Source organism: Desarmillaria tabescens (assembly GCF_030435595.1).
Source record: "Desarmillaria tabescens strain CCBAS 213 chromosome Unknown EV420scaffold_8, whole genome shotgun sequence".
In the NCBI taxonomy this organism is placed as follows: Eukaryota; Fungi; Basidiomycota; class Agaricomycetes; order Agaricales; family Physalacriaceae; genus Desarmillaria; species Desarmillaria tabescens.
The window spans coordinates 719,315-745,840 of record NW_026848307.1 but is presented as its reverse complement, the minus strand read 5'-3'; the positions used below and the strand labels follow the sequence as shown (position 1 = coordinate 745,840).

Below are 26,526 nucleotides of genomic sequence, written 5' to 3'. Positions count from 1 at the left end.
ACTTTCATGCAGACCGGCCGTGTCCCTCAGCCTACGATCCATGATCTCAATGTAGGCCTGATTGTCTCTCCACTCGTTACCCAGCAGATTTGGGCCCTAGCCAAAGACAAATCAACGATTGCAGTGTTTTCAGCACAGCAGAGTAACGTACCACTAATGACTTGAGCCGTTGCAGTACGGGCCGAAGTTTACTCCCCACGTCCTGCCGGAAAGTTTGGGGGTCAGGCATAGACAGAAGCCTTATGGCATATGCCTTTTCGGAGCTCTTTGAACGAGTCTCATCGCAATAGTACAGCATATGCCTCCACAGCAATAGAAGAATCATCTCAGTCGTATCTACCACTCTTCCTTTAGAACGAAGGATATACAAGGGTCAATTAATAAACTCACGTATGGCAGTCTTGACGTCGTCTTGAAGCCCGTCTCTCATCCGTTCCAGCTCGCGACAGATAAGCGACCGTTTCTGGCCAACATCAAGGTCACGAATGATCTCATTATCGCTGCTGCGGATAACCTGGCGATGGCCGCTCAGCTTTTTATTTCGTAAGATGTAATAGAAACTCGCCTCCTCAATGTTCTCAACACCAATATGGTCCTTCATGGCAAGTTCAGCGGAGATATCAGATATTTGCTTCAAGGTTTCGGCAAGATCATTGTAAACGCCGTTCAATGCCTCAATGGCGTCGCCAAGTGTTGGCAAAGTCGCTGTGGAATTGGAGTTCAGAACCAACCTGGTACTGGAGAGAAAGTGGTTCACCAATGAAGTGAGATCCCCGATCGTCCAACCTTGGAACAGTAGTTATCGGCGAGAACATGACATTAATTTCGGGTTCTGTATACCGTCAGTTCATTTAGTCAATTTGAGGTATGCTTCGAATGCGAACGCGAACCTGTGAATTCGCTGGCGCAGCCAATATATGCGACCAGCGCCTTTCGAAGCAGGCGCTCCTTCTGACGGACATTGACATCAAATCTGGTTTCTGAGCTGAAGCCTATAAGGAAGTCAAGCCGCTTGCCCCAAAGAAATATAAGAATAGCCTACCAGACGATAAAGCACTTGCACTAAGCATTTCAGCATCCGTTATCGGTCTTACATCTTGTGTCCAGCGTCCCGTGCCTAGGCATCGCGTAGAGAGACTCAGTATTGCAGCATGAATAGCACCAAATCCTGAATTTGTTGATGCCTAGTCACAATTAGAGATGAAAGTAAGGAAGGTTCTCCACGGCGCACCAGTTCAGTTTTTGGGACCAGCGGTAACACGTTGGTGCAGAGAGAAACGAGTAGATGGATCTCCTCCAACAAAGATAACGAGATATCATCAATCTCATTCTTCAGCAGAATGACGATGGTCGGACTATGTTTCGATAAGAAGTCCAAGGCTTGATTGCTTGCGGAAGAATGTTTAGAGCCTAACACAGCTACCACTGCATTCACGAGTTCCAAAGCTGGCATGAGCAACTGATGATACCGCTGAACAGCAGAGGGTAAGAAAGAATCTTGATCTGATGGAATGTTAGAACAATTCAATGAACAGAAGGGCACACAAACCTATAAATGCTTGATCCCCTTCAGGCCTCGCATCAAGGAAGTCGGATTGAGCCAACACTGTTACTACATTGGCTTCCAACAAGCGCTCGGCTCCGATTCTGCTCTGAGCAATACGGATGAACAGGGACATTTTTGATTCGTATACATAGAGAGCGTTCAGATCATCTAAAAAAACACGATTCAACAACATATACGAAAGGATCGAGTCACTTTACTTACCTGGGTCAGGTTTGAGAACTGATTGTAGTAGAAGATCGGATTCCGCAACACCATGAACGAAATTGGACAGGATACCGTGACGAACAAGACACGACAATACCGAATACTGCTTTTCAGCAGCCGAAAGCTGACATAGTGATGTGAGCAGCATGAAGGCCACAGTCTTCCAAACTTCTGTGCCATCGATGGCATCGCGAGATATCATTGTGATGACTCGCTCAAGATGGCCCTTCATCAAAGACAAACTGTTCACTTGTATCGGGGACGTCGATGAACCAGTCTGACCCGGCGAAGCTACGGAAGCACTATCACCGAGGAAATTGTTGCGTGTGGAGGCGGCCAATGACAATGACAAAGACGTTGACGTAGATAGGGCAAGAGAAGCCGGGCCCGGGGGCTGAGGCTTGCCAGTGGAAATGAGATGAACGTAATTGACAATAGAGGCGTAGAGGTTGCCACGGACGAGTTCTACGTGACTGTTCTCGAGGATGCACTCCAATATGTTCGTCAGGATAGCATAGAGTCGTTCCGCTGGAAGACTGCTAGCCTCATGATCCCCGGCAACAGTCTGGAGAATCACTTGATGGTGTCTATCCTCTCGTAACTTCGTGATTGCAGAAAGTGTCATCTCTGCGAGCAATACGGCGGTTGACTCCTGAAGATCGCTAGATCGTATGATGGAGGGTAGGATGTGCAGCAGATCGAATAGCATGCTCTCTCTGTGATCATGGGGTAGATGATGGAAACATTTTGTCAATGTCATGTCCAGCATCCTTCGCCAGGATTCAAAGCCGGTGGCGGAGGCATGAACAATTTCGCGCCGATGATTCTCCACAGCACAGCTCTCCAAAATGTACGCTGATTCTAATGCTAGTTGCGAAGCATCAGCCGCTGCCATAACCACATTACGAGAGTACAAGGCGCGTCTCGCAGTGTTTAAAAGCACCAACAGTGCGGACCGATCAATAATTTCACATCCGGAGACGTCCTTTCGTGTACAGGCCTGGAGATTCAGTTGTCCGAAGAACCTTAGTTCGATGTGTTTGACGGTCAAACTGTCTGTCCAGTCGAATGCAAGTGACTGGAGGAACTCGATAACCCTCATGTGCGACTGTCCCACTTCGTGGAACGTTCGCAGCATTCCGTCTTCCCAATCGGCGTGGTTATCGTAGGTGGGTTCGCTTCCGAATAATATGGAGAGAAGTTCAGCAATGCCCTTTTGATTGTTCTTGTTAGAAAGAACATGGAGTTCTAATGCCACAAGATCGAATATCCATGATCTTGACCGGAGGAAGGAGCTGAAAGACGAAACGGCTGTGGTGACGCGTGATCCATTGCCGTAAAGGACTTCGATGAAGGGGTCCGCCAGTGTCTCGGGTGCCTGTGAAGGAACAGCAGCAAGATGACGGGCAAAGAAATCTTCTCTCGTCCTTAGGTACCTCATCGTGAATTCTGCGGTAGACTGATCGGCTGACAGCTGGTATATGATTCTGTAGCACCTTTCCGCGAGGGCAGGAAGCCTGATGAACATCGGCGTCGCAAAGGGTGCAAGATCACGGTCTTTGCCTTTCCCTTTCAACCGTGGGACACCAGCATTCAATAGGTCAAGGATGACATGAACACACGTCTTCTGTGCGCCCAATGCGTGGGGGTCTTGAATCTGCTGATCCTTCTTCGTGCTTCCAAAGAGCAGGAAGTGTGCGATATTAAGGTGCGACTGAGGTGATTGTGTGTTCTGAATCAAGAGTTCAAGAACGGCCAGTCTCGTAGCCTGGCTCAAATCCATGGAGTCATCCATATCCGGGGCACCAGCTCCGGTGCTTTGTTCGGTAGCTGCTTCCGCCGCTATAACATCCTCTGTGGACTCCGTCTCCAGAATACTCATGAATCCCGCTAAGATACGCTCGGAATTATCGCTCTGCTCAATCAGGATGGTTAGATTGGGCAGAGAAGTTGACGATGAAAGGATGCCAATTATTCGGACTGAGAGCAGCACAAGTTCTGGGTATGCTGGATAGACAACATACGAGGCGAGAGCCGGAGCGTATTGGGGACCAAATGATAGCGATTGGTCGAACTTCGTGAAGTAGGAGCGAGGGTGAATCGTTCCAACAGAAGAGGCGCCCTCGAAATCAGATAACAGAGGGATGAGAACATCTAAAAAGATGTCCTGGATCTCGAGTACACGCTGGACGATCCGAAGGACCCTCACAATTGTGCTGGCAAAGAAGTGCTCTTCTCCGGCGAAGCCCTTGTCAAACCCTTCAACACCTTCAACAAGGTAAGACAGAATGCTGCGTTGGAGCCCTGAACTAGTCAGCATCCGGGTCATCACATCATACCCGGGATGTATGAGAAGCGGAATAAGGACATCGCCCTTGAGTTGACCATTCTCCGCTGCAGCAAGCAAAGACTCGAGATCAAAGCTAGCAAGACAGCGTTCAATGAAACACAGACAGAGGTCGTTCAACTTCCATCTATCTGAGGGACGCAAATATTCCCGCATCGGAATCTTGGCGAAGACGTTGTCTATAACGAAACCAACGAAGGGTCCAATACCAGGCAATCGGTATGGTTGGCCCAGAGTCTCAGGTATGGTTCCCAGAGTCCCCGTTTCGATAATACGATCCGTCAAAGACACTCGGCGCGGAGTGTGAATGAGCGTACTGAGAAGTTTCAGGAATGGGATAGTTGCAGGGTACAGTCCGTGCGCAGCTTCAATTTCCTCAAGCTCCACCTCAACGCCTTTTGTTGGCAACAGGCCTGCTCCAAATCCAACTTGCAAACTTGCCCTAACATTGATCACTTCCAAACGTTCCATCATTGTCCAAACGGCGCGACAAATCTCCACACCTGCCGGCCCTGCCCCGGGGTGACAGAAAGCCGACAGCGCCTCGAACAACGCGCCTTTGAGCTCAAGCGGGATGCTCAGAGGTAACAGAGACACCAAAGTAGGAATTGCTCGAAAGTGAACATGCGAGGAAATTGCCACCCGAACGGAGATCGAGAAAGTGACGACGGTAGAGAGTAAACGGAGGAAGGATTGTGCGAGTAAAACATCTTTGGGGGTTATTACCGGCTGCTGAGCTGGCTGCGGCGGCATGGATGCTGGTGCTCCAAAAAGGCTCTGACCGAGGGGCTGAACGGGTTGAGTACGGGCCGTATTGGCGCTTGAAGCCCACGTATCCAATACGTCAAAGACTGTAGCCCAGGAGAGTGCGGAGCCTGATGTAGACGAAGGTAGAGTGCTTCCTTGAATGACCTCACCTCCTCCGCGGGCCAGGAAATTGTATGCCAGTTCGCTACTCTGCTGTCCTTTAGCCAGGCCAGCGAGCATGTCATACAATGCCATCATCATTGTTGCGTCATGGACTGGCGTCGACCATACTGCCCATTGCAAAAATGCTGGCAACTTCCCCGCGGTTGACTCCAGGTATTCCATGTAACTCGTACGAGTAGAATCGACGGGAGGTCCGGAACCCCAAAATTGGAGTGCAGATTCAGCAGGCAGACTGGAGTACAGGATGCCAATGAGCGAATACAATACGCCGATGTCATTGCGCGGAGATGCAGTGGGCTCTGGTGCCGCTGTCGAGAACCGCGAATTGCCACGAGTACGATCCGTTCGCGCACTGGACAATACTACGTCCTCCTGCCGCTGCTTAATCTTCCGTAGTTCCGAGGAGGCGTGCGTCAACAAAGACCGTATGAGGGTCTCAAATGCATTGAGCACTGCTGGTTTGAAGTCGTCCGCTGGTAGGTCTCTCTGCTCTACTTGTTCCGTTGCCAAAGTAATAGATTGCAGCAGCGAAGGAACACTTGAGCTGCCCTGTTTCCTTTCTAAATGGATAATGGCGGCAGCAAGGTAAGGGAAACAATCCCCTTGAACCGCGCTCCATATTTGAGTTTCCAATTGGTCTGTCTTGAACCCATCCCGATGCTCTATATTTGGATTTCGATGCCTGAAATCTGTCAAGAATAAGGTCCACTTCAATAGCACCGTGGCTTTCAACCCCGGCTCTTTCCATGTCGTTGTTGGTCCCAATTTTTCCTTCATGTAAGACACCGTGGTCGTATCGTTGGCTAGTCCATTGCGTAGGTGTGCACCATAGCTTTTAGGATCAGCGGGATCAAAGGCGGCAAGAATGGTGGCGAGCATATAGTAAGTAATGGGGTGGTTGGGATTAGAGAAGAGCCATTCAACAACGTGCATGATTCCTGAGGGAGGAAGAAAGCCTAGGCGAGCCGTGATGTGAAGGGTTGCAGCAAGATGTCGTCGTTCATACTTGAGGGACTCGTAACGGGCGTTCAATATGTCAGCACCAAGACTTCCGGTACCTGCGTCTGCCATCAAGAGGGAGCATCTTTGAAGCTAACGCAATACTCACCTTGCGCTGACGGTGCTACTGTGTTACTCCTCGCACTCTTCCTCGCAGCATCCGTCTTTGACAGTGCAGTGTCCAGTGCCCCAAATTCCTTTATGATTTTCAGAGTCAACGACGCTTCAACACCTTCTGGCCCAAGGCCTTGAAGTTCCTCTTTGACGAAGCGATAGATTTGAGAGTAGACGAGAGTGTCATCGGGGGCTTCTGCAATAGTGGCTTCATAGAGGTATCGAAGGGAATCGACAAGATGGCGCCGCCTCTGGTGGTACTCGGATATCGCCAGTTCAATAGAGTCCACAGGCCCTACATTTGGATTTTCTGCGACAACTTTTTGAAGCAGTCCGGCAACATAGCGTTCAGAACAGTCCAGTTGCTGCGAGAGGAATATGACCTGTCGTGCAAATTCTGCATTCACTGCCACTTGCTTTCCGTTAATCAGAGCCTTACCTACGGCCATGGTTAGAGAAAGCATTTAGGATAGAAATTCCCGACACGCACCAGACTCGATTTCTCTCTGTTCTTGCTGATTCCTTGTCCCAACGTCAAAAAGCTTCAACAGACGCGGTTTGGCAACCATGAGCTCGTCAAGGAGAGCTTGGACACCATGGACTGCCTTTTTACCGCTGAGGGTATCAAAGAGAGCTTGACGGAGACGAGAAATAGACTCCATCGAGTCCAATCTGCCGCCACTGAGGACGTCGTTATTCTTCAACGCGTAGGCGCGTAGACACAAACAAGGTTCAATAACACAGATCCCGTTTCGGAAGTCCCGGTCCCTTTCACTCTCACTCAATATTTCTGCATACCCCCGATTTAGTGCCAGCCCAGATTCCTCTTCTGATTTACCCTCAATTCAAATAAGTCGCGTATGCAGAACGTGTTTCAAATAGTCCCCACTCAATAAGCACCAGCGATTCTGTGGGAAAATAACAGAAGTAAAAATGGCACACAGCAACTTTTCTTTCTTTCTGCAATCCGAAAAGAGTACTTTTGCGGAAAAGATAGCGTTTAGTCAGGTACCCTCCGTTTCCTATGGTATGAAAGTCGCAGCTAACAACATCCCAGAAATATTTCGTGATCACTGGCGTCTATTCGAAACGTAAAGCTAAATCATGAATCAGATAGCGCTATGACTCGTGTACCACTCACGGTTTTCCCGCCTCCACCCTTTTGGTTCGAAACATCATGTCCAACGACTTAGACGCGCGTACAGCACGGCTGTGTAGAATCTTCGACAATGTCCTACAAGGCAAACAGTCACTAGATAATCAAACTAGCTCCCATTTCCTTCAGGCACTATGTCTTCAAACAGATCCCCCTGCCTGCATCGATAGGATACTTGCAAGCAAGTCTGGACTTTCCTCCTTGCAGACTGCCTTTCAATCCAATACAACGACCAGCTTCCTCGATGGTCTCGCCACAGATGCCCTCATTTATCTCCAGAATCCGGATATCAGAACGATCAGCCGCGGCCAATTTCTCACAAAGGCTTTAATGGCCATCGTTGATCCCCCAAACTTCTGGGATGCATATGTCGAGGCATTCAAAGCCAATCAGCTCTCCCTGAAGGCACAGCAATGTTTTGCGTGGATGTTGCATCAGCTCATAGTCTTCGGAAGCGACGACGCATCCCCTTATGTTCCACTTGGGGAAGAGATGGTCCCCCTATTCGCATCTTCCCCTCATCTATGTATCCGCACCATGGCTCAAAAAATCCGTTGTATGATCTCCCTCGCATCCGCCTCTCCTGGTATCATTCCTTATGGCGACGTTCATCCTGGTGGCCGACATGACAATGATTTTCCAAACTTTCGTCAGATCTCTATCCTACCTACGCCTGACGAGATCGCGTCCACAGAAACGCCCTTTCTTCGCCCCAGCTGGGCACTTGATGCACTTGATGACCCTAGTATGGAAGGTCATCGGGAGTCGCTGTATCTAGACAACCAGTTCAGGTTAATGCGGGAAGACATGATCCATGAATTGCGGGGAGAGCTCCGGATCGCACTCGGGAAACAGGCAGGGCGAAAGCATCGAGGTTTGGTGGTGGATAGGATGAAGATAATCGGCGTCGACCTAGGTGATAGCTTTAAGAGGAAGAGTTTCGCGATCACCTTTCGGTGTGAGGATGACCTTCCTCAGCTTCGAAGGCTGAACAGTTACGCCGAGCGCAAGGCGTATCTGAAGAAAAACACCCGGCTGTTGAAGCATCAGTCGTTGACTTGCTTAATGGTTGACGAAACTGTTTTAACATTTCCTTGCGTCCGTCGAGACGAGGAGCTGTTGGCAGAAAACCCGCCGGAGATTGTGCTAGAATTTGAGGGAGAAGTACCGATCACCAGTTTACTGTTGAAGACGAGACCGTCTACTTTGTTCAAGATCTTGCAGATTGACACCGCTCTCTTCGCTTACGAGCCTGTCCTGAATGCTCTGAAACGCATGCAGGCATTACCGCTTGCTCGAGAACTGCTGTTCTGGAGGGAGGGTGATGCTCTGGACAGACCTGACCATCCCGTCGGTTTGCATGAAGCCGTCTCCATATTGGACAAGAGCACCAGTCGAGACTTGCGTGACGTAATGCGCTTAGATAAACCAATTGTTCTGGACCAGTCGCAGATGAATGCCTTACTTTCGGGTTTGACACAAAGGGTGTCTATTATACAAGGCCCTCCAGGTATGCTCTTCAGTACCAGATATGCAACCTCTCGTTCGGCATCTGACAATGATTAATCCCCTAGGAACTGGAAAATCGTTCATCGGAGCGCTCCTTGCCAAAATTATCCACGATTTCTCCGATCTGAAAATACTTGTAGTCTGCTACACCAACCATGCGTTGGATCAATTCCTTGAGGATCTCCTCGACGTTGGGATACCCATTAAAAACATGGTTCGCATGGGCGGAAAGCACACACCACGCACAAAGCCAATGGCTCTTCAATATCAGCAATGCCCAACTCGCTTTACTGGCGATGACTATTCTGCCATTGACCTGTATAAGCGTGAAATTGAAAAGTTATCGAAGACTTTGGAACGTTCCTTCTCTGAGAATAGGCTGTTGGAAGTCTCGATTGAAGATCTGATGCTCTATCTGGAACGCAGGCAGCAAGCCTTCCACAGCGCTTTTCAAGTTCCTGCTCCACAAGACGGCATGACAATTATTGATAAAAAGGGACGTGCAGTCAATGAATATTATCTTCTTCGTCGATGGAAGGAGGGTCGTGATGCAGGTGTGTTTCAGGACAAGCAGAATATCCGCGACGCTTCCAATATATGGACCATGGATGAGGAAACGCGCCAAATGCACCTTTCCAAATGGGAAGACAGATTGAAGAAACTGGTCAGCGGAAGGCTTTGTCGCCAGATCCTCCACTACAATGATTTAGTCAGTCGGCTGACCCGCAAGTTTCGAGAACGGGATGCTGCTATTCTCCGAAGCAGGCAAATCATTGGTTGTACGACCACGGCAGCCGCCAAATACGGCCTCGATCTACAGGCTGCCGCTCCTGATGTCGTGCTTGTGGAAGAAGCTGGGGAGGTTCTCGAGAGCCACGTCGTGACGGCCTTAGGGCAGGCGGCGAAGCAACTTATCTTAATCGGTGATCACAAGTAAGTTCATTCACGATCCATGACCATCGGGACAAAACGATAATCTTTCACTAGGCAACTTCGTCCTAAGGTGAATAATTATGAGCTCACGGTCGAAAAAGGTGAAGGGTACGACCTCAACCGGTCTTTGTTTGAACGCCTCGTCGTAAAAGGGTACCCGCACCAGACGCTTCATACCCAGCACCGCATGCGCCCTGAGATTTCGGCTCTTGTTCGCTATTTGACATACCCCGATCTTCTTGATGCTCCCAAAACCCAGGATCGTCCTCCTATCCGCGGCCTTCGCGATAACGTCGTTTTCATCAATCACGGTCACCTCGAAGATTGTTGTCCACAGATCTCGGATTGTCATGACCTGAGCTCAGCGTCTTCAAAGCAAAATCTATTCGAGGGCAGGATGGTACTCAAGATCGTCAAATACCTTGCTCAGCAAGGATATGGTTCCAGCCAAATAGTTGTGCTGACTCCATATCTTGCTCAACTTCACAAGCTTCAGAGAGAACTCAAGAATGAGATGGACCCTGTCTTGAATGACCTTGATTCTCATGAACTCATACGAGCCGGTCTTCTCACACCGGAAGAGGCAAATTCACGCAAGCGGTCCTTTCTTCGACTTGCAACCATCGGTATGAGCATCTCGATGAATCTGATATACCCTATTCCCTTCTAATTGTCTCTCCTCCAGATAATTACCAAGGCGAGGAGAGTGACATCGTCATCGTATCATTGACTCGAAGCAACCTTGATCATGATATTGGTTTCATGTCTGCCCCCGAACGGATCAACGTCTTGCTCTCTCGAGCTAGAGATGGTCTGATCATGATCGGCAATTCAGATACTTTTACACAGGCGCGGAAAGGAAAAGCGATTTGGCAACAGCTCTTTGCCATGTTGAGAGATAGAGGTCATATCTACGACGGATTGCCGGTCAAGTGTGAACGGCATCCATACCGGACTGCGCTAATCAGCACGGAGTCACAGTTTGAAAAGGAATGTCCCGATGGCGGATGCTTGGAACCATGGTAAGTCTCCAATACGCTCTGTACGCATTAACTTACGAACTCTGTGATACTTTAGTAACGCAAAACTGAATTGCGGACGACACGTGTGCCCATCCCTGTGTCATCGACTCCAGGACCATTCAAAGATGCCCTGCCGTCAAAAAGTCACGAGCCAATGTCAAAAAGGCCATATTCAGTCAAAAGAGTGTAGCGAATACTCCCTTGAGTGTTGTCACAGATGCGCGAACACCGGCGTCATACGACAGGAGAAGTTCCCTCGAAAACCGGACAGCGAGTTACGACGTTTTAGTCGACCCTCGTTGGATAGGAGGACTGCAAGACAGACACCAACCCTGGATGCTCGACGTCCCTTATGGCCTGCGGACCTTCCCAATCCTGGAACGTTAGAAGAGAGAATCAAAATTCCCTCCTCACATCGCAAAGTTCTCTGTCCCCGGAGCAAACCTTTGGGACCAATTTCTGAATCAGATGCCTTATCGTCTGATAGCGATGCTGCTGACTCTACTCCGACAGGAGAAGCGAAGACCAGTCAGATGAGTTTAGTCGATGCTAAGAAGAATATTGAATGGGGTGTAGACGAGCTGTTTGTCACTAGGACACTGGCGAAAGCAGAAGAGTATTTCTCTCTGCTTCCCTCAAAGTTTCATTGCCTCTTCGTTGAGAAGCTGGTATTAAAAGCCGCCAAATCAAAAAGAGCGGATGCTCATTTGGTAGCCAAGCTTTTCGCCCACGTCTCCAGCAAGCATCTTTCTTCTTGCAAAGCTTTCGAGAAGGGGTTTAGCAGAGTTGCTAAACATAGCGACGATATTGTTATTGATCATCCTATGGCACCGGAGTTAATGGCCCTCATGATACAGGCCCTCGCGTTCGACGACGCCCATCGAGCTTGACTCGATTCAAATACGAAAGATCGCAGAGTCCCTATCTTTGACACGTGAAGACACGAGCTGGTGTTCATTGAGACCGGACCCCCACATTATGATCACACTCCTGCGATGCCGATGGGATTATATTAGTCTATATACGTTACCTGCTTTACGAACTTCGTACCATACTTACTATGATCGCAAGCCCCAATTCTTGAGTGACGACTTTAGTCTATCAAAGTTTGGTAGTTTGTAATCATCAGCTTCGTCTTGACCTTAGTGACGATATCGTGGTGGGTACAGACCACAACCTACTGGGTACTGTGTGTCGCGAACAGCATTAAGATGTCATACACATCTAAGAAGCATAAGACCGTAGAGATTAGGCCCTCAAGAGCAGATGGTGAATTATTTGTATGTGACGAAATTTTATTCTAAACATGTGTCGGACTACGAAGTTACCATGGTAATGGTGTAGTTGACAGAGTTGGTGTGACTGTTAGTATAACCCGTCTTTTTTGGGCCTGGCCTGGCCTTTTTTGTCGCTTATAGTGGTTACTGCTATAGGGCATCCTACGTACTAGACGAGGAGAAAAGAACCCATCATATAATCCATGTGCCGAAAGACGGTATGAAAATGTTGTTCAACGATGCTCAAATTCGAATACCTCCCTCAAGTTGGTATTAGCACTGGATTTAGCAACATACTTCTGGTACTGAGTTTATACAAATACAAGATATTCATTTGATACATTTTCCATGACGGCTTACATTCTTCACATGCCGCTCTGTCCGCCCAAGCCCTGAGCGGCCTTGCCCCCAGTCTGACGTTGTTCTCCCTTCATCTGCATTTCAGTGTTGTCGGAGGCCTTCCCAATGATCTACTCGTAGAATTAAAACGATTCATGCACACAATGAAAATCGTGAGCAAACCTTTTCAGTCTTGCCAAGAAGTTTGTCAGTGGTCGAGACAGGCTGTTGAGCCGCTTGTTGCGCCGCCTGCTCTGATTGTTGGCCAGCATGGTGCCCATGATGGTGGTGATGGTGATGTCCTTCGACAGGAACACCGCCTATACGATAGACGATAAGCACATTTTAAGACATTGCTCTACGAAACGTCTACCTTGTGCCTGGCCTGCACCGCGTTCCCAATCGCCAGCACCAGCTCCCGAGCCCAAGCGGACATTTCCGCCTTGCTGTTGTCGACCACCACCCGATTGCTGATATTCACCAAAAGCCGACTCGGGTTGGCGCTGGCCGCCTTGACCTAAGTTGTCGCCACCCATGTTCTGCTCGTCCATATTGCCGCTGCGATCACCCGGAAGAGGGTCGTTGCTACCGTGAAGATGGTGCTGCGGCTGAGTAGACTGATTGTAGTTGTCGTCAGTGTTTTGAGACATGGTGAAGAACTGTGAGTTGGTAAGACATGTCGAGCAGCTTTTATACCAGATACTCAGTCCATGGTGACATCATGACAGGTCCAAATGACGGCGGGAATACCGTCACCATTCGCTCCCTGGAGCGCCGTCACCTGATTTTGCCCGATCGCTCCGCCTTTTGATAATTCAGAACTCCTCTGCGGCGTGCATCACGAGAGGGAATCAGATTCGTCCACGATGTCCGGTGCGTGTAAATGTCTGGGATATTCTGAGGATCCATGGCGTGTATTACGCGGTATTTCTAATTCTGAGCGCGAAGGATGGAGGTCGATCGCGATCCGAAGGTTTAGGAGCATACGGGAACCCTGCCGCAACGTTAGATATCAACAGCAGATACTCAACAAGTAGTTTACCAGGATGCAACTAGCCGCGCTTAAAGGACTATACAAACGTCAGCACAGATCTCCAATGATTGTGTCATAGGTGACATACTTGACCAGCAGGCTAGACAAGAAGGGCGGACCCAATAAAAACATGAGAAGATTTCCTAATAATAAAGCTGTGATCCAATTCAGTCGACGGTTCTGGTTAGACCGTAACTGTCCGACGAACCAAGTATTCTGGAGGTTAAGATCAGCTTCTATGTCAATTACGGGATGAGAAGACGTACATTGCGAAATAAATCATCGAATCACGAGCCTGTAACAACCTTTAGAAGTTAACTTCAAAGCAGAACAGGTTTACTTACCATTAGATTTAGGATGGTAGGGGCGGATTCACCTGCCTTCCAGTAAACAAAAGCTCGGGCGGACACCATGATGAATAGATAGCCTAAAACGATACGATCGTACGAGTATAACAAGCTGAGGGGAAATTTCTTACTCTCGATGGCCAGAGGTGTGATCCTAAGGACATCAGGTCAGAAGCTGTCAAGACTGCAGAACAATGAATAATTTACCAGTAGCCAGCAAGCATGGAAGGAAGACTATCTGCGTAGCAACCCGGTAGTGCAACCACCTTATCCACTACATTAAAAATGAGTGCCTGCAAATTGCATACGCAATGACGCGTACCGTCTACACTCTCCGCAAGATAATCTGTGACTGTCAGGCCAACCAAGGTTGCACAGACACCTTCAAAACATTCAGTTAGCAAGCCAGCACTACCAATAAAAATCAAAAGAAAACACATACCAAAGTAGAGAAAGAATGCAAACCCTATCACCGGCTAAATCGATAACTGAGTCTCAGCTGTCATATGTTCCTATCACCACCGACCTTATTGCCCCGATCTGGGATACTATGAGCGATATACGAGAGCGCTAAAAGAAACGCTTACAGAGTGCCCAGACACGTAGAACGAGGATCCCTATCGGAAGCAGTCAGAAAGACAAGAGGCCTAGGGACATCAGACCCGATGTCCGACGGACCTTGCACCACCGCATTTTGAACGGTCAAATTACTACATAGATAACATCAGTTGACGTTCAACTGATATGTTAAGGGACATGCGCTCACACGCTCAACCACCGAAGGTAGAAGGTACAGCTGCAGAACGCCTTCAGTGCCTAAGCAGAACTGATGGCATAAATATCTCACGTACAACTGCGCATGATATCAGTGAGATGGAGTAACATATTATTAATGAAAGAATACCCACTGAAGTTGACAGATTACCGAACCCTACGGCTATTTTGGGCCGGATCAGTTTTTTGGATGAGTGCACAGACGCGTCCTTACCGATAAAGGCGAACCTAACCCCAAGCGCCATGAGCACATAAACGTGGCATCGTTATCGGATAAGACAGCTCACAGTAACATGCCCTCTACGACGTATCGGTTCACGAAGAAAAGGACGCGAGCCAAAGTCATTCGTGCCCTACCGCGATGCATGAACACAGCTTGACGAACGCGACAGCGGATAAGTACTTACGGCCAAATATGATTACACTCTTCCCCAAAAGTAATAAGGTGGTCGTACACAATGCAAGTCGCACAGGCAGCTATAATCCAACTCGGTGTCAAAATTCACTCAACACAAACGTCGTATAGGGCTCACCTGCGACCCACGCCACAGCCCAAGCCTGTCCTGCCACCTCTTGGTCGCTTTCGGCCATTGCCAATCCGTTTATAGAGGGAAAGGGAGACCGGGCACACTTTGCGGAGGGTCCTAACCATCTCATGGAGAGACTTTATATTGTACCACTCCTCCATCAACCCGAATAGGCCATCATTATTCTCCGACCCCGATAACAAGCGTAGGCCGCATGCTTAGCTCAGGGGACCAAGATGTTAAGAGACACTGTACCCGTAGATTCTTTCATGGGCGCTGTTTGCTTCCAGAGCGTACGTGAACGGACAGAAGAACCCTCGTGTGAGCAGGGCCGTTGGTCGAAGGAATAGTGTCCTGGAGCTTAAGGCAGTCTTACTTCCATTCTCGAACAGAAATACGGACTTAGCCATGGCTATTGACTTCCGTTATTGTTGGTTCCCCACGACCCAACCGCGGGATCAATGGACCTTGTTGAACGTTGAAAGCCAACTCGATGTTGCTGCGCTATATTAAACCGGATATCATTTCAGGTTCGGCAATGGCCTAGATGTCTGCTTTTACTGATCGTACTGGTCAGCGGCTATTTGGATTTCTATAGGCACATTGCACTTCACTGCTATGAAGTTAAGATGGTTAAATAAGGAGAGAGAATAGAGTACGTACAGCATCTGCGCCAATTTCATAGAAGACCATCGAAACTCGAGTCTCGCCATCATCATCGTCATCATTCCAACCATCAGGGCAGGCTCCGCTCATCAGACCATAAAAAGTCATGTATGGTTCCTTCAAAACCCGAAGGGCGACATCCTCACTCACTTGAGGTACAGCCGAAAGCAAAGTCTAGGATTACTCGCTGCGTTGCACGGAGAATTGGCGGCGTTGTTCCGTGACGTAGACCAAGCACACGTTCTCGAGCTTTCTAACATTTCCCATGTGACGTTGACGGTCCAAGGTCAATCTCAATCGAATCCACGCGTTCTTCACAGAACATGACAGAGCCCCATACTCCACTTCGACTGCCCGCTCCATCAGACAAATCGGAGGCCACACAAGTCGGCATCGGCTCAGCGGTGAAGCTTGATAACTTGGGGCCGATGGTAGTAAATAGCGATGGCGTACGTGACTTACCTATCGGTTGCTTCGTCCAACATCACCGAATATGAACGCAGACGCTTTCTCGTGTTGCCAACTGGGCCAATATGACGGAGAAAGAGAAGGAGACAACTCTTAGGGTCTTGTCAGCCAGAAATAGGTGAGCAATGTCACTATTACCAGTTTTTTTGCTGATGTGGCGCAAAATAGGATCCGCCTACAAAATGAAGAGAAGTTACATGAGCAAGAAAGTTCAACTTGATTCCATAACTTCCTGTTAATGATGAGCGGGGTCAATAAGACCAAAGTACGAATCACATGATACTTGCGGGTTTAGAAATGTGATGCCTTGCGTCGACGGTAAACTTGAAACTTTGATTGTTGCTAGTACTTGGGGACCTTCTCCAATCCACTTCAGAGTACACACGGTGGCTCCTCAATATATCTTCGGAGCATCACAGTCGGACAGTAGTCACCCTTCTGCCCGTTCTACCTGGGAGGCTGGCTCTGAACGATGGATACGAAATGGCTTCGAGAATGCGACCCATAAGTTGTATACCGCTATGTCTCGCTCACGATGTCCCGCGTCTAATGTTAATGAACTCTCAAACGATGTCGGCTCACCAGCCTTTTATTCGGGCTATTTGCTATTAGGACGATTGGTAATATCCGCAACAAGTAGCGACGTTTGTGATTTGTGGCGGCTAGTAGATACACAATGTTTGTTCAACAACTGGTTAAGTCCACTTGCTACTCGTCAGCATCTAGACATGCGCGCTGTCGGGAAAAAACGCACTATCAAACGCACACAGAGCACCCTTCACTGCGATTTGCCGTTGGCCTTCTGGATGAGGTTATCCAATGTAGCTTCACTCTCGCTCTGCAAATACATTCAGAAGGGTTTAACAATGACAAAGAAAGATACAACGCACCAGCTTCTTCTTCTGCGCCTCAAGCTATGTTCCTGCATGAGATATGGAACACCCTGAAGACAACGAAAGCGTACCTCAGCTTTCAGCTTCTCGAGTTGCTGTACCTCAATGTTGTGGGCATATTGGTCTATCCCGCGGTCAAACTTGAAACTGTTACGGATATCAATGGTCGCGTACTCTCAACGGCCTTTTCCTTTGTTCTGAAGGCAACATAAGGTGACTGATAAAAAGCGAAGAGCAACAGATACATACTGGAATGCACCCTTTGACTGAGCAACAGCACCTTCCTTCAAGCTGGAGGTGTATCGCCTCTGTGCGACGGACAAGTTGGTGATGCGACGAGCAGCAGGAATGCGAAACATGATGTAGTTGTTGGTCAAGGTGGAATCCGGAGAGACTCGACGTTCCGGTCACGACTCTGTTACGTCACAGTCACACTTTCCTCTTCCTCTCCGCCATGTCAACAATTCTCAGGCAGGCAGCCAGCGCTGTACGTTTCTGTTATTTCCAGTTTTTTTTTCTCTCTGCTAAATAGCACAAATTTTCAGGCTCGTATTGTGTCGCGTACCCGCGCTTTTTCGTCGACCGTCGCTTCCCGCAAAGGTGCATACGTCGCCGCTATTCCGTACGAATGTTCCTGATCCCGAATACACCCGTAGACCTCGTCCAGGACTTATATCTCAAGGAACTGAAGAGCTACAAGCCAGCGCCTGTCGTGCGTCACTCTCTATCTTTACTTTTCCATTTTTACTTAGTACCATCTGTTCGTTGTAGGCCAAAGATGCCCATGTCGGCGTAGTCAAGACGTACTCGACCCCAGCGGCACCGCAACCACCCACCCTTCCCGCTGACATCGCCTCCGAATTGGCTGCATACGATGCGTCCGAACCAACTTTGGCTGAAGTAGAGGTTGCTGTTGCAAGCGAGTCGGCAGACACTACCAGCGGTGCGGATGCGTACCTCAGTTTCCTCGAGGCGGACCTTCCCAAGCCAGAAGTGCACCACCATTAGACGGAATACGCCTGATTGTAATTTAAAAAAATACAACACATGCCGCCAAGCTGAACGTGAACGTTGAACCAGACTTGTCTTCCAAGAGCCTCATCAATGGTTTTCTCAGTGGTACCCCCGTGTTCGTTTAAACTCCTAATATGTTCTCCTCTAGGTCTAATATATAGGGTACTGTACTTATTGATACATTAAGCAATGATGGTGCATCGAAAACCAAATATGAAGTGAAAGTTGCAATAAGATAACGACGTGAAGGCCACCAAGGACCGGATGGTGATGAAGTGGGGTGGGTGAAATGCGCGATGCCTATGAGAAGAAATATTGCGACGCCTTGATCGCCTCTACTCTGAAGTCACCTTTTTTCGGGACAGGCGGAAGGAGGTCGACAAGGTCCACAAACTTGCCCACCAATTTCAGCGCCTCTTTTTCGTTTATAGCTTTCCGTTTCTTCAGCTTCTTTTGACGGTCGGATAGTTCAGCTCCATCCTCTGAGAAATCCTCAATATCCACGTCCTCCTCATCCTCGTCTACCAGGGTCTCCTCGATCTCATCTAGTCGGCTGTTCACTTCCTCAGCCTCTGCAGTTGTAGCTGAATGTGTAAATGTCGAGCCCTCTTCGGTGACCTCCATCAGTGATCCCAGCATAGAATATTCCTGTGCTTGTTCTGCAGTGACTTTGAGCGAGGCACCCGCATTACGGAGAAGCTTGCCCATCTGGCCGCCGCGCAGACTGATGAGAGGAATCTTATAACCCTTATAACGCTCAACAAACTAGACATTACATCATTAGTAATGAACCGTAAAACTGTAAGAACAGACCCACCTCTTCACGAAGTTTGCCAAGCACATCGGATTGATGCAGAGCAATGAATGTATCTCGGATGATCACAGACATCTGATCGATGCTCGAAGCGTGCGTCCAATACGAGTCATGAACAGCAGCGAAAGTTAAGCCTTGTCGCTGCGGATACTTCAGTCAGACATAAACCATAAGAGAAAGCTAAAAGACTAACTTGACATTCCAAAGCAGACAACATCATATGAGTCGCATCCAGACTGTGGATGAAGTTGGGTGGGAAAGCAGAAGCTTGCTTGAGTGAATTGACTAGCAAGGGTTTGATCAATAACGATATAACCTCTTCGAGCACTAATGCTCACCTTCAGCAGGACTGAGGGGGTCGGAAATATACACCGTCTGCACGGCAGTCATAACTTGCTTTCGCTTCGTCTTCCGGTATGGCTGGACTATGGGCAGTCCGAGGGGTGTAGTCCAAACGACAGAAGTCATCAGCTCCTTCTTGATCTGTTCCGCGGGGAGCACTTTTGAAGGGTTCGCTCGCTTATTGTTGTATTCTTCCAAAGCCTCGGGTAGGCGGTCTTCGGGAATGGATCGAGAGATAAGCCGAGCGCACAAGTTTAGCCAGTTTTGGATATCTTTGGCACCACTGAAAAGATCTCCAATACACGCCAGCACCTGGCAAGAGAGTGAGATTCCATATTGTCATAACAATGGCCGGAAAAACTTACCACTTTAGCGAGATAAGCCGACAAAGTCCAGGTGTCCTCGTTCTTCAGACTCTCGACGTTCCTCAGCTGTTTCTCGATCTGCTCACGAGCGCCGACGTAGGTAACTCCATATACCGTCGTCATGACGGTCTGTTTCACGATCTTCCTGGAAATCTTGCCCTTCAGTATGTCTGCAAGTGGTTCTCCGGCAGCTGCATCCCGAGCCAAAATCGTTTCCACCATGTTTCCGACATATGTGTACACATCGGAGGGACGATCACCAGCAGCAAGGTTGACCTGTTGGGCACCACGCGAATCACCACCAAGGGCAGCATAGTGCTGCAGACCGTTACACGTGCCATCCTGGTGCACAGGTTGCGAAGACAGGTATTCCGTAGGATTTTCGGATGTGAGTGCAGCGTGAAGTTCCATGCAAGTTGCCAAGCACTGCCAAGGGTCGTCAGCATATGTCCACCAACGGGAGCCCTATTTACATATGATCGTCAGTCCCAACCATTGAATAAAGAGACATCACATACAGTTAAAGGCTTGGTAGCGCTGTCGAAGACTTCGTCTAGCCGATCCATGACGAATTGCTCTCGCTCATCGAAGTTGGCCTTGTCATATCCATACAAGTTAGAGAGATGAATTTTTAGCCAACGAAGTCCCCGCTCGCCAAGAGGTTTTCCCTCGGCGAACATTAACAATCCCCGACTAAGATCGTCACCGATATGGTTCAAATGAGGAGGAATAGGGTATGCACGGCCACGGAAATCCACGTTATGGGGTTGATAGATCTTGTCGCCCAGCAACTACAATCATTTGAGTATTCGATACATCGGGACGTAAAAGCTTCACTTACAGCACGAGCAATCTCGATCTTGTAATTGACGTTACATCGCGACGAATGGTTGTTGGCCTTCTCCTGGTTATAAAGCTTGAGGTTATACATGTACAGCGCCCGGTCCTTCATATTGTTGTCCGCAGGCGGCTGGGGTTCAGGATGCGGATAGACTGCAGGGGGCAATTTACCTAAACCATAACCAGCGTTCCAAACTTCAAGAACGACGTCGAAAATCTTCTTGTTTATCTTCCATGGCGTGGAACCCAAAACGTCTAGCCCAGCGTAAACCAATTCCACGTTGCCCTGTTCAGACGCACGCTTCATGTAACTTTGCTGTTCAACAGAGTCTTTGTATCGCATGGCAGAAGCTGTCACGAAAGAGGCGTCAGTGTGGAACCAAACATGCAATATGATATACATACATCGGTTGTAGAAATAGCCGCCCATTTCCGGACCTACCCAAGGCTTTGGAGGAACTAGCATAGGCAGGTGGCGAGGATGAAGTGTTTCCCGTAGACTATCCTTAGCTAGGCCCTCTGCAACAACGGGATTGAGCCTAAGAACGCCCAGTTTCTGACCCCGTATGTACTCGTACGAGTGATAGAATGCAGGCTGTTCCTCCGTTCTATAGCACACTTTGTAAGAGATAAAATGGAAATAAAATCCTTCACCCACATTATTTCTCCTGTTGTCTTATCAGTGGCCGTTCTGGTGACCTTTGAAACCTCCATCAAGCAATCAACTAATATTCCTCCGACCTGAGACCGAGTCGCTTGCGTCCATGAAGAGGTCCAGGCTTCTGCATCCGTCATTTGCCGAGCTGCAACGACTCTCCTCTGCATCAAATCTTGATATCCAAGACCGGTGAAGAAACCTTTGTCGGTCTTGAAGTTGGTGGGGACTTGAATGTTGTTCTTCTTGCACATTTGAGCCTTGTACTCCATCTCGACCGCGCGCCCCAATGTTATTAGCGCTCTTGTCGTCTTCATACCCTCCGCCACACCGCCCGACCCTTGTAGTCGCATGAGCTCAAGAATGGTGATCAAGGACAGCCTCTCGGGCTGAACCAAAGTCAGGTAGGGAGAGAGGAATCGCCTGTTCCTGGCCTTCTTCTCCAATGTTTGTATCGACTTGATCTCCTCTTTCAGCCGCTCCTGTAGCGCAACGTGCCATTCCCACATCCATTTCCGTATAGATTTTTGGTAGGCTCCTCCTATACCAAGGTTGTCAAATACGGTAGCTTCGTGTTTTAATCGTTCTACGGCGACGTCATAAACAGATTCTTCGAGAAGCTTTTGGCGAGCGGCCACATCCTCAGGAAGAACGCGTCGAGCATAGTTCACCTGAGCAAGATGCCGGCGTAGATTGTCCAGGTTAAAGGGAACGACAGCTTCCTGTTCTCCTTCTTCCATGTAGTCATCGTCGACACCATCGACCAACGGCTCCGAGCGCTGAAGGTCATCAGACAAGGGTTCACAACAGAGAAAAGAGGTACTTGCCTTTATCCGCGTCACGGGGACAATCTCTGGTATACTGTCGCGAATATCCGTATAAGTGGTACCAATTGCCTCTGCCTGCCCCAACTCAGCGACGATGTTGGACATATTGAGATCTACAGCGGCATGGGAGAGTTCCTTGATGACGGCAGCGGCTTCCTCAGAGTCGGTGAATACACGATCAGAGACCACAGCAGAAACGGAATGGCCCCTTGAAATAATGGAAGAGAGGAGTTCGTTATATTTGGGAAGATTGAGTTGGTCCATGGGCTTGGATGATCCAGGGCCACATCTTACAGAGAGTGAGTGATCAAATACGAAAAACAGTCGAGTAACACTCACCGTTTTAAAGCAAGAAGCATAATCGCATACGTGCTCGCACTGGATTCGATGCCCTCCTCGCCCTTTTCAATGTTTTCGAACAAATCCCAAGCCGTGTCCATCCAATACATGCTAGTTTCATAGTCGCTGTCGTATGTGGAATAAGACATGTTGGTATATGCCTCAAGGAGGGTATTGTATATGCGGGTCTCCAACACTGACTTGGCCGCTTTGCGACGCAAACGGTCAAATATGGATTTTGCTCGAGGAACATCGTAAAGGTTGTGTATGCAGGCATCCATCACTGCAAGTAGATCCTGCGTGGCCGAGTCTGCATACCATTCATTGTTGCTGGGTGATGAACTGTCGTTTGGGCGTACGCTGGGCAGGAACGTATAGTGTGTTCGCTGCTTCAGGTATCCAGCCAGTTCATTCGTGTATTGAGTGGTAGCAGCTTCCCTCAGTAGATTGGCGGGGAAATCAGGTTGCGGCGCCGGCATTGTTGCGAGTGCAGGTGCATTAACACGCCGGGTGGGAGTAGAATAAAGACGAGCTGGACGAGGCAGTCCCTGGCGAGACGCCAGTAAAGTCGTCTCTGCTCTGTGTGCCGTGCGAACCAGCATATCGTCGGTGTAGTCGTTGGCGAGAACCTCAAGTCGCCGCTCAATGCAAAATTACAAGCGGAATTTTCTCCATAGCAAAAAAAATAGATCACGTGGAGCGGATAGGTCCGGGTAATCCCAGTCGGTCCGGACACCGACTTCCAGAACTTGAACAGACTTTACCTTCAAGAAAGTTGAAGCGCGAAGAGCTTGGACAATATCAGGCTAGGTATGGTATAGTAATTCTCTCTGCAGCTCCTGACCTCTCAAATACTCAAACATTGGAGCCTCCAGCTTTCTATGAGAAGGACGACCACTGGATGTATTGAAGTCGTTACATCTGGCCCTTTCAAAGTTATAACGGATTATCCTAAACGAAGGATCTTGGGTGAAACTTGCTACCTAGCTCCAAGGGTTACTACTACTACTACTACTACTACAGTCGCGTTGACAAGCCTCTTGAAGCAGAACAACATAGGAAGGAATTCACCATCAGTGAGAGCCGGCTTCATATCCTAGTTCTTCGAGGGTACTTTACTAGCATCACAGATCGAGAAGTCCCGTGGCTTTGTGCATATGTTGAACGACCTGTACGGAGAAAGTTGGTTCCGTATCTGCCAAAAAGGAATGAGCGGTTATATAATCCTTTGACAATTGCCGGGGCCATGGCCTCAACAAGGTTCGAACAGGAGGTGGAGGTTAACCTAGAAGATACAGCCAGTGACACGATTGAGAATAAGAACACAGTTGCATAAGTACCCGTAGCACACAACCAATGTGTCGCCAAGAATCCTTCTCTTTCCCTACGAACCCATAAGTAGTAGAACCTTAGAAGTTAGTTCATCAGGCCGAGCTTTTTCTTGTTCAAGAAGGACACAACTCGTTCTATACAAAATGAATGGGTCGGGGAGTAGATATCTTCTGTTGGCGTATACGCACGAGTCAGTTAGAACAAGAAATCCAGGTGGCAGCTGCAGATTCTATGTGAAGTTTGACGTACATCTCTACGAAAGTCGGTCCCTGCGAAGTTTCGAGAACTTGAAATTCCTCATCAGCGGCGCAAGCACAGTTGAGAAGACGGGCTTCCGTGCCAATTCAACATACTCAAGAATGTCTATTTCGATGAGAATCTCAAGGAAGTCGGGCGTCAATGTTCAAACCGGGTGAAGGAAAATACACGTGCAGTGTAGGAGGGAGAGGCCTGATACGGCGTAATACCGTAATTAATGTGATCGACGACGCAATTCTGCCCGTCATCACTTCCAACACGAAGCACCTTATTCACGGAGGGCTCTCCTTATCTGCATGATTTTTTACAGATCAAGGTCATCATCAGCTTTATTTTGACTTCATTCAGTCATTAAGACATGGACGTTCAACGTTCAACTGTGAGCACTTCATGCTTCCTCCCGGTGCAAAGTTTTGATTGCAAAATGTTAAAAATTCCCAAGATGATAGGATCCGACCTACGACTTCTTCAAGTTCATCACAATCACAATGCCTCGAAATAGTGGAACACATGTCAGTCTCTCCGGGATATATGGTACCAAAAGCGGTTAATCTCAATATGTCCGACTCGGAGGACTCCCAATCTCCTCGAGAAGCTTCAGAAATATGCATGTGCACGGGACCAAATTCCGGCCTAAACGGCTATAAAGCAACGATAACATCGATATCCTATTACCCTAGCCATTCCCAAAGAGCCCCTGTCGGGGCCAGTCGTCGAGTCTTCAATTTGGTGATATTACCGTCCGAGTCGCACCGCGCCCTGTATTGTAACCCGAGCCTGACGTTGGCATATATAAAGACGTGCGGACACTTTAATTTACCCTGAGCCATCCTTTCAATCCTTCATGTCTGCCATCGACTACCCAGCCCTCCCTCCAGAAATCATTGATGCTATCATCGACCAGGTGCATCTCCTTGGTCCCGTGTCCCGCGTAAAAGACCAGGAAAGATATCACGAGCGGAGGGATACTTTGGGAGCCTGCTCTCTTGCCTCCAGATCTTGGCTTGCCCGTAGCCGCTTCTATCTTTTCGAGACTGTTTTCCTCCCCCCAAATGATTTCCCCCGATGCAATGCCTTTGCCGCTATGTTGACCCACCCACTGTGTACAATCACATCCTACGTCCGGACCCTCGTCATCCGCGAAGCATACAGTCTAAGCGGCCTGGGCACGTTATGGCTCAACGACGCTTTACCCCAACTCTCACTCCTCACTAACGTCAAAACGCTCTCAATCACCGGCGCGCGCTTCGATAGAATGCGCCCGGACACCTGGTCCGAGTCGGGCATTCCGTTCTTCGCGCACATGAAGAGCATGAAGCAGCTCCAGCTCTTGTCGTGCCAGTTCCGGACCCCAGATCAGTGCCTTGATGTGCTGTCGGTGTGTGATTGCCTTGAGGAGCTCACCCTGCGCCGCACGTCGCTGGATATGGACTTGCTTTTGGGACTGCACATCCGTTTGAGCCCGCTACCCGTGCCTCCGCCCCGTCTTACCAAACTCAGACTTGACAGTCATCGTTTGGGAAACTATGATGCTGTTTTAAGGTGGCTAGCGTCGACCCCGATCATAACAGACCTTGTTCTTGAACGTATTACCGACACCGAAACGCTCGCTGTTGCAGATTTCGTGGAGAAGTTAGGTCCTTCCCTCGAGGTGCTAGATCTGAATGTTGTTGATATCAACGAAGAAACGGCTACACAAGGTGTGTAACGTCGCTCAAGTGTTCCGTCAGCACAGCTGAACGATATATAGATGCTTTCTGTCGATATATCAACCTGAGCCACAACACACGTCTGCGTTCCCTCGCATTCGATCAACTTATTCTAGCCGAGCCTTACCAGGCCCGTCTCACCGCAGCAAAACATTTACCAGAGATTATCGGCCAAGTTTCATCAGAGATCAAAGAACTCGCCCTACGTGTGCAGATTAACAGCACAGATGACCTTGATCTCATCGATTGGGATATTATCATCTACACCATCAATTCCAAGCGCAATTGGGAATCGTTGGAGAGCATTGTGGTTTCCGGTCCGAGGAAAGAGATTCTGGCAGAGTCAGAACATTGGATGAAGAAGAGGCTGCAGGGGTTGAAAGGGAAAGTCAACGTGACGTGCACCCTTCTCCCTACCGTCATGGTAGGAGCACCAGCGTTCGTCTGGGAGTCGCCACAGCTGATGCTCATGCGTTTTTCTTAGGTCATGGCGGCGTAGATTGTGCTAATTATGTATTTTATACACGAATATAATATATTATATTGACACTCACCATTTAGAAAAAGCTCGCCACGAAGAACTGCGGTACGGCTTTTAGAGTGTTTAGGCTTTGCCAAGGAGAATCATTGTTTCAGCTCGTATCGATACGTTACGACCTCAGCTAAACGCAAAACTCCTACCTTTGATTCTTTTTTTTTTAGTTATCTTCTTGCTGCCTCTTGATACGTGACAGGGAGCAAGAAAACTAGAAAACTAGATTGACGCTCACCTGACTTACCTCCCGTCCCGAGTCACCTCCGCTGATACAGCTCATAAAGGATGTAAAATAATAGACCTCGGTAGCTCCTGACAAAAAAGGATTTGGATGCTCGATAGACGTCACAATGGAAGAGTTCAAAGTTGAGTGAACGCCGAACACAGCCTT

The 26,526-nt window shown here is 48.7% G+C and overlaps 9 protein-coding genes across 9 annotated transcripts; 4 read left to right on the top strand and 5 right to left on the bottom strand.

Annotated features, from left to right (window-relative positions):
• Window positions 1-6,869, bottom strand: EV420DRAFT_1732312 (nucleoporin Nup186/Nup192/Nup205; the record flags this gene model as incomplete). The annotated part of the gene is made up of 11 exons (XM_060479936.1): window positions 6,652-6,869; window positions 6,157-6,600; window positions 1,769-6,112; window positions 1,550-1,714; window positions 1,232-1,503; window positions 1,043-1,184; window positions 891-992; window positions 728-832; window positions 391-705; window positions 155-342; window positions 1-96 (listed from the first exon to the last, which is right to left on the bottom strand). Coding segments are annotated over exons 1-11 (6,345 nt in total), but the record flags the coding sequence as incomplete, so codon positions are not given.
• A 469-nt stretch (window positions 6,870-7,338) lies between these two features.
• On the top strand, window positions 7,339-11,671 carry EV420DRAFT_1639164 (P-loop containing nucleoside triphosphate hydrolase protein; the record flags this gene model as incomplete). Its single annotated transcript, XM_060476934.1, has 5 exons — window positions 7,339-8,827; window positions 8,892-9,759; window positions 9,814-10,385; window positions 10,445-10,781; window positions 10,837-11,671. The coding sequence occupies 5 exons, from the start codon at window positions 7,339-7,341 to the stop codon at window positions 11,669-11,671; spliced, it is 4,101 nt and encodes a 1,366-aa protein (XP_060334543.1).
• A 376-nt stretch (window positions 11,672-12,047) lies between these two features.
• Window positions 12,048-13,472, bottom strand: EV420DRAFT_1153980 (uncharacterized protein). Its single transcript, XM_060466113.1, has 3 exons — window positions 12,771-13,472; window positions 12,581-12,717; window positions 12,048-12,528 (listed from the first exon to the last, which is right to left on the bottom strand). The coding sequence occupies exons 1-3, from the start codon at window positions 13,045-13,047 to the stop codon at window positions 12,424-12,426; spliced, it is 519 nt and encodes a 172-aa protein (XP_060334542.1). The 5' UTR covers window positions 13,048-13,472; the 3' UTR covers window positions 12,048-12,423.
• EV420DRAFT_1476827 (uncharacterized protein) lies at window positions 13,236-15,142 on the bottom strand (the record flags this gene model as incomplete). The annotated part of the gene is made up of 19 exons (XM_060469360.1): window positions 13,236-13,391; window positions 13,440-13,467; window positions 13,519-13,585; window positions 13,639-13,646; window positions 13,697-13,725; window positions 13,775-13,857; window positions 13,909-13,931; window positions 13,985-14,051; window positions 14,100-14,159; window positions 14,220-14,253; window positions 14,304-14,317; window positions 14,365-14,394; window positions 14,456-14,487; window positions 14,544-14,573; window positions 14,629-14,630; window positions 14,686-14,779; window positions 14,839-14,904; window positions 14,959-15,028; window positions 15,085-15,142. The coding sequence occupies 19 exons, from the start codon at window positions 15,140-15,142 to the stop codon at window positions 13,236-13,238; spliced, it is 951 nt and encodes a 316-aa protein (XP_060334541.1).
• A 599-nt stretch (window positions 15,143-15,741) lies between these two features.
• EV420DRAFT_1304115 (uncharacterized protein) lies at window positions 15,742-16,334 on the top strand (the record flags this gene model as incomplete). The annotated part of the gene is made up of 3 exons (XM_060468446.1): window positions 15,742-15,852; window positions 15,906-16,193; window positions 16,248-16,334. The coding sequence occupies exons 2-3, from the start codon at window positions 16,068-16,070 to the stop codon at window positions 16,332-16,334; spliced, it is 213 nt and encodes a 70-aa protein (XP_060334540.1). The 5' UTR covers window positions 15,742-15,852; window positions 15,906-16,067.
• A 656-nt stretch (window positions 16,335-16,990) lies between these two features.
• On the bottom strand, window positions 16,991-17,464 carry EV420DRAFT_1639161 (uncharacterized protein; the record flags this gene model as incomplete). Its single annotated transcript, XM_060476933.1, has 5 exons — window positions 16,991-17,050; window positions 17,103-17,126; window positions 17,177-17,229; window positions 17,280-17,302; window positions 17,355-17,464. The coding sequence occupies 5 exons, from the start codon at window positions 17,462-17,464 to the stop codon at window positions 16,991-16,993; spliced, it is 270 nt and encodes an 89-aa protein (XP_060334539.1).
• Window positions 17,465-17,531: 67 nt separating this feature from the next.
• On the top strand, window positions 17,532-18,266 carry EV420DRAFT_1153757 (ATP synthase complex subunit H-domain-containing protein). The gene is made up of 4 exons (XM_060466112.1): window positions 17,532-17,592; window positions 17,651-17,705; window positions 17,762-17,817; window positions 17,877-18,266. Exons 1-4 carry the CDS (start codon window positions 17,560-17,562, stop codon window positions 18,111-18,113), a joined length of 381 nt encoding a protein of 126 aa, XP_060334538.1. The 5' UTR covers window positions 17,532-17,559; the 3' UTR covers window positions 18,114-18,266.
• EV420DRAFT_1153744 (DNA/RNA polymerase) lies at window positions 18,188-23,025 on the bottom strand. Its single transcript, XM_060466111.1, has 11 exons — window positions 22,302-23,025; window positions 21,963-22,251; window positions 21,139-21,914; window positions 20,886-21,088; window positions 20,482-20,831; window positions 20,159-20,431; window positions 19,641-20,105; window positions 19,272-19,587; window positions 19,127-19,218; window positions 18,937-19,074; window positions 18,188-18,884 (listed from the first exon to the last, which is right to left on the bottom strand). Exons 1-11 carry the CDS (start codon window positions 22,901-22,903, stop codon window positions 18,420-18,422), a joined length of 3,969 nt encoding a protein of 1,322 aa, XP_060334537.1. The 5' UTR covers window positions 22,904-23,025; the 3' UTR covers window positions 18,188-18,419.
• Window positions 23,026-24,287: 1,262 nt separating this feature from the next.
• Window positions 24,288-26,177, top strand: EV420DRAFT_1522643 (uncharacterized protein). Its single transcript, XM_060472262.1, has 3 exons — window positions 24,288-25,591; window positions 25,642-26,024; window positions 26,085-26,177. The coding sequence occupies exons 1-3, from the start codon at window positions 24,736-24,738 to the stop codon at window positions 26,097-26,099; spliced, it is 1,254 nt and encodes a 417-aa protein (XP_060334536.1). The 5' UTR covers window positions 24,288-24,735; the 3' UTR covers window positions 26,100-26,177.
• Window positions 26,178-26,526: the final 349 nt, after the last annotated feature.